General features: G+C 35.2%; 1 protein-coding gene across 1 annotated transcript; it reads right to left on the minus strand.

The window, feature by feature from the left end:
- Positions 1-2609: 2609 nt before the first annotated feature.
- On the minus strand, positions 2610-5827 carry LOC145614323 (uncharacterized). The gene is made up of 7 exons (XM_081669360.1): positions 5570-5827; positions 4864-4904; positions 4681-4779; positions 4510-4566; positions 4364-4427; positions 4068-4277; positions 2610-3316 (listed from the first exon to the last, which is right to left on the minus strand). The coding sequence occupies exons 2-7, from the start codon at positions 4893-4895 to the stop codon at positions 2810-2812; spliced, it is 969 nt and encodes a 322-aa protein (XP_081525486.1). The 5' UTR covers positions 4896-4904; positions 5570-5827; the 3' UTR covers positions 2610-2809.
- Between the last annotated feature and the right edge of the window lie 630 nt (positions 5828-6457).

A 6457-nucleotide genomic window follows, 5' to 3' on the forward strand; every position in this document is an offset into this window, starting at 1 on the left:
GTTTAATTAGAACAAATATACTAAAAAAACTTAATTTTAGTTTGACAATGACAACTACAATTTTAAAAAGCCTTTAAAAAATTTCATTGATTGCACGTCTACAACGGTAGCAACCCGAGACAATGCCCGGGCTACTCACTAGTTTAAGTATTTGAAATTTCAATATAACTAGATGTGGTTATTTTTTCTAATAAATTTTCATACTTAATAATAATTGGTGAGCAGAGTCCTTATTTTTTTATACCATTTTATAATTTTGTTTTCAATATAAAGATGAGTACATTTATTGCTTGGGGTTTAACCTATAACAATGAAAATCAGACATGCATACACGCCAACACTATTTTAATGTTACAAAGATTTTACTCCCTTTATTCTAATAAGGTGCCTATTTCCGATTTCATAGTTACACTTTTCTAAATTTTGAAAAAAAAATTCTTAATGACATACAAACAACATAATGACGTGAAATTTGTTAGATTTGTTTGAACATATAGGGCCTGTTCATATTTACTTAATTTCATTTCAGTTCAGTTCAGTTCAGCTCCAATCAGTTTACTTCAGTTCAGCTCCAATCAGTTCAGTCCAGTTCAGTTCTTAATTTCCCTCTCTCATAAAATTTTCATTTCAGCTCAGTTCAGTTCAGCTCTAATCAGTTCAGTTCAGTATATATGAACAGGCCCGTAGTTATAGTATCACCTTTATATAATTTTGATAATACATTAAAGGCACACCATGAAAACTTTATAAATAAAATTGTACACTATATTATAAGACAAGGGAAGTATTAAAAAAATTATTGACTATTCGACATGGAAACTAGATCTGCCAATGAGCTTCTTCAATAGTGTAATAATCTGGTCCCGAGATCCAGGGAAACAAGGCAGATTTTCTAAAACAAAACACCCAAACCCTAATAACCTAATCCACGTGAACATCTCCTCTGAGATTGTGAACTAGTAAACGATAAACTCATTCATAGATTCTTGCAAAGCATAAAAGAAAAGGCATATACTTGGATGATTGTAGTCGTATTGGCCTCTTTGGTAGATGGATCTGTCGCACTTCCAAGTTCCAACAATGTGATCCTCTAGATGTTGGAACAGTACGTTTCTCTAGAGCTCCCGGGGCCAGAAGGGGGTGATATCATAGATGCTACCCCCCCACTCGGCCTATCTCCTCAAGATGCACAAGAACATACATACGTACATAATTCACAAATGATGTGTTATCTATAGAGCGGACAAATATGTTGGGTCAAATCTTATTGTGTTTGTATTTGAAGTTAAAAGGATCGGAGGATCTCAACAGATTTAGAGGTGACTAATATTGATCCGGGCTCGCCTGCTAGCCTAGCCCAAAATAAGGCGGGTTTGGACAAGCACAAAACGTTTTTTTAGTTAAAAAGCCCGAACCTGACCTGAAAAGCCTGCTTTGACCTGACTAGCCCGCTACTTTTTTGCGGGTTTGGGCACGAGAAATTGTGTTAAGGCTAGCCCGGCTCGATTTTTTATCACCACTCAACTCATATAATAAACGTGTCGTATAAACCTGTTTAATTAATCGTATTGAAAATTCTCGACACTAACCCGCTAATTTCATGTCCACTTTGTATCGTGTTGTCATGTCATAAAGAAAAATGTTTGCCTCATACATAACATTTCTCATAATTTCCATAAATTATTCGTTATTTTTCTTAAGCGGGTTGATTCATGTTAGTTTCGTGTTGGAATTCTCAACACTAACCCAATTTTTTGTATCTAGTTCGTATTGTGTTGGCTTTTGTCAGCTCTTATCTATATCCAAGGCAATGCATCATGCGAGAGGAAGTTTTATTGGTTTGGAAGATAATACAAATTACAGATAAAATAGGTTAAAACTTAAAACTATAGTGTTTATATGATACTCCCAAAACATTATTGAAAAAGGCCCCTAGAATGGGCTAAACATAACCCAATTTAACAAAAATCATTTCACCCCCTATGCCCGCTAGCCAAGGCGAGTCACCCTAGTACCCTGAGTCGCTGATCAAGTAGTTCACTAACAATGTTAACCACAAAATTAAAAATATGCTAGATTGCTAGAATGCTAGAATGCTAGGTTAAAAAACTTGAAGAGTTCATATAAATCACTAGAAATTGAGCCCAAACAAAATAAATAAATCATAACCTAATGTATTAGATATCAATGCACCACGGAACCCTACAAGAACACATCACTCCTGGACCATGAGTCACTAACCAAGCAGTGAAATCCCCATGCTAAGTCGTTTGTAGTAGACAAACAGATTCAAGGCATATTCTAACATGTAAAGCTTAATTGGCACACCAAATTGTTAAACACTGTAAAGCTGATTTTCCATCTACCTAATCAACATAAGATTGATAAGATTGAAACCAACAATACATTTATTAGTAGTATGTCTCTATTACCAAATCTCATCTAAACTAATCAGCCAAAATAAAACTAAAAACAAAATATATTAAATGCTATCAAAACTACCCAAAACTGTAACCACTAACCAGTGGTGGTCCTTGCAGGTGATGGCAACTTCAAGAAAGTTGGTGACGCATACGACGTCACATTGTGTATATTCTTACCATAGCTAATGAGATCAAAAGATATATAAACTATATAAAGCAACCAATGGAATCAAAATAGGTGAGGAACGAATATACAAGGAGACCAAAAAATAATCCCCAGTTATTCCATCTTTATATTTTTCAGATAATCATTTCACAAGCACATCCAACCTACCGCTAAAATACTCACATTTAATATAAGGAGATGAGAAGTGTGGCAAATCAATCTATTTGTTTGCTGTGGTGGATTTAGTCTTCCTCAATCTGCCTCGAGTTACACGAATAGCTTCTTCCATTACCGTCTCTTCTGGGGTAGGCAGAGACTTTGCTGCCCCCGAAGGCTTGATTGGTGATTTTACAACCTTGGTGGGAGCTGATTCAATCAGCTTGACATCTACTGTGTTACTTGATGGTTGGCTTGAGCGGCTCTCAGGTGCAGAAGGCAATGATACCGACTTCTTTATAGAGCTTGAGGCTGGTGAAGGAGGAGCACCAGCAGCTGGAGCTGGTGCAGGAGCAGGAGCAGAGCTTGATGGCTCTTTGGCAGAGCTGAGCTCCTCCTCCATCTCATTGTCTTGACTGGAGGATGTACTTGAAGTAGGAGACATAGGCTCTTCATCTTGCGTCTGTGTTGAAGTTTGGGGTTTTGCCGAAGGTTGCCGAGGAGCAGCAGTGCCATTGACTGCAGGAGCAGATGGGCGGGCTCTTGGAGCTGGTTGCTGTGGCTGTTGTGGCTGGACACAAGCAGGATTGCATGATCAGTTGAACCAAAAAATAACATAAACCAAGCATAACTAGCATCAGTTTGCTGACAAGGATTACACTTACATGCCCTTTTCATGAACAGGATAGTTCAAGCACATTTTTAATTAACATTAACAACAGAAATAAGCAGATATTATTTGTTAAATACAAACGACATAAAAAATTAATCTCTGGATATACCCTACCCTTTCAAAAGCATTCACAAACAAGACTAGTGATTATTAAAACTGGAGAACAAACATTGCCCATTACACACTTCCCCAAATAACCAGAAAATGGCCAAAAGACCATCTGTAAAACTCAGCTGTATAATTCAACTTCCTTTTGTCTTATAAATGAGATAACCATACAAGTATTGAGGGCAGCAGGAGTTCAATATCTCTGATAACTAATTATTCATCATAATCAGATGCGTAAGCAATCTATTAAGATATTCAGAATTGAAACTAATATTTCTAAATGCCAGAATTATTATGAATTTGTTACTGGATATACAAAAAAAAGAAGTTTGGGTCTGGTGATAAAATGACTAATCACAAAATGCTGCATGTTAGCTAAGCTCTATTACATTTTTTTCACAAGTTGAACTAGCAAACCATACTTACCCCCAGACACATACCAACCAAAGACACCAATGGGAAATTGGGAATGACTACACAATATTTGTAAAAATGTCACACTGTCATTTTCCTGGTGAACAATAAAGCTTAAAAAAAATACCTGGGTAGGACGACGATTTGGGGTAGATTGTGCGGCAACATACTGCAAAATCTCAAAGATTCTTGTCTGACCATAGCTCATAGCTTTCTGACAGTACGTGTAAGTCATATCACCAGCCCTAATTCTTAATTCCAGCAAGTTGCGATCAATTTCCGTTTCGTGCTTTGAAACATATGGTTTAAAGAAGGAATCATAAACGTATGTTGTTCCCTGAAACAAAATAATCAGTCACACAAGAAAGAAAAGCTAATTTATTGACATCAAATTCAAACAATTGTACATACGTATATTATTACCTTTGTCCTAGGATACCACAGGTAGATTATGAATGCCAATTTAGCCTCACTGTACATGGGAAGCCTATAGAAAAGAAAGATTATATATTTAAACGACCATATGACATTACAAAGAAAATCAAAATCAATTCCAGCAGCGCCCTTACCATGAAATGAACGTATCACTAACCCTCTCAAAGACCGTCATTAAAGCAACTAAAATCCTGAAATCATGCCGAAACAATAAGAGTAATGCATGTATAAGTACTTTGCATCAAATATTTCACTGATTAAAGAAAAATAAATACACAAAAGAACCAAATCAGATTAGTATGTACCAGTATTGACACCAAAAGCGGAGCTGCTCAATCTCCGGTTTATTCTTCTCAACCGTTTTATAACACTCATATGCCGGATAGGCATAGCCAAAAATCATCCTGCAAAACAATCATCCAATTAAGATCGAAATTAGAGCCGCCACGAAAAACCATATGATAAAAGAGTATTAGTAGGTGACTTACACAAGTCCTCTGGTAAGAAAATGCCCAATCATTTTGAATTCCTGAAACACACAACAAAACAAATACAGAAAAGGTAATCAAAATTCCACCCAAAACAAGACATGTTCAGCACCTGCAATAATCTATTACATTCATAAGATAGATATAATTACCAAATGAAGAAATTAACAATACTGCAATATTCGTTAAACAATTTCAATTGAATCGCCTAATTCGAGCCGCAATCAACAGAAATCGCAGCTTAAATTCAACATTAATCCACAATGACGATAATTCATAGCTATTGAGCTAAATTTCACATAGTAATTTTACAAATTAATTGCACCAAATGCATTGTACAAAAGATGATTTCACATGTAACAACATTCTTACATCAAAAAAAAAAATTAATTAAAGCTTAATACAACAAACATTCGAAGCTGAAATTCGAAGTAATTACAATAACACAATCAAAAATCAAACAAAAACAACTTCGATCAATGCATATGCATAAAATCAGATTCAAACATTCAACTCCAACAAACATCTTCAAATAAGGTTACCAAAAAAAAAAAAAAAAAAAAAACAATAAGAAACGTACAAAACCTAAATCAAATACTACAATGAGATACTTAATCACAAAATCATTACAAAAATCAAACAAATTAGAATATCAAACATTCAAAAATTAAATAAATAGATTATCCATTTATCCGTAGTTCCGTACCTGTAGTTGATTATCTTCACGGTTTATTGAAAAATCAATAAAAGGAGAGAGAAGACGACGGCGGAGGCGGCGGTCGGAAAAATCTCCGCCGAAGAGCGACGGCTGACCGTTGCGAAGTCGGCGGAGATAGTGACTGGGAAAGAGGAGAGAGAAAGTGAGGGAAGAGAGAGAGAGTCAGAGATGTTTATTTTGTGCCTATCCCTGTTTTTTTTTCAAATTTACCACCTCCCTCTCTCTCTCTCTTTCTTTCTTTTTTGGTTTTTTTTTTTGGAAAATTTATTTTTGAAGTTTTTTTTTTTTTTGTTTTTTTAATTTTATTTTATAGAGGGGATGAAAATGAGTTAGTTGAATGTTTAAAGTTTAATCGGACGGTTGAGGTGGGTGAATTGGGTGACGGATGATCGGATGGTTGACATGTGGCAGTTTGGAGATGAAGTAAACGGTAACCTCTGTAATGAAGGGAGGAAAGGAATAGATGTTTGATGGGAAAGTGAGGAAAGGAAAGGAATTGATTTTGCTAGGAATTGTCTTCAACCTTGAGCTCATGAGTTTTTATTATTCTTCTTAAGTAAGAATAATTGTCTTATTGGGTCAAAATCCAATACAAGTTAACTCTCAAATAAGATCAAAATCCAATACAAATCAACTCTTGGGTTAGCCTATGTTTTTCTTCATTTGAACTAAGATTAATGGCATTTTCTCTTACAAAATACTTAGACTTGATTAGCCCTAATTTTCGTCTTATTAAATTGACTTAACCTGATTACGTTTAATTTCACTTGATATTTATAATTCAATCATTGTATCTTACCAACTCTAATACCTACTTCCTCCATTGCACAAATATTGGAACACTTACCATTTTAGAAAGTTTTCGCAAATATTGCA

Source organism: Chenopodium album, chromosome 25 (assembly GCF_948465745.1).
Source record: "Chenopodium album chromosome 25, dcCheAlbu1.1, whole genome shotgun sequence".
NCBI classification, from domain to species: Eukaryota; Viridiplantae; Streptophyta; class Magnoliopsida; order Caryophyllales; family Amaranthaceae; genus Chenopodium; species Chenopodium album.

Excerpts from the sequence above, each read along its gene's own strand:
- LOC145614323 (XM_081669360.1), bottom strand. The coding sequence starts at position 4,895 with ATGATTGGGCATTTTCTTACCAGAGGACTTGT. Across the intron at positions 4,567-4,680 it reads CGCTTTTGGTGTCAATACTG|GATTTTAGTTGCTTTAATGA; the intron begins GTACATACTAAT and ends GCATGATTTCAG. Across the intron at positions 4,428-4,509 it reads AGTGATACGTTCATTTCATG|GCTTCCCATGTACAGTGAGG; the intron begins GTAAGGGCGCTG and ends TCTTTTCTATAG.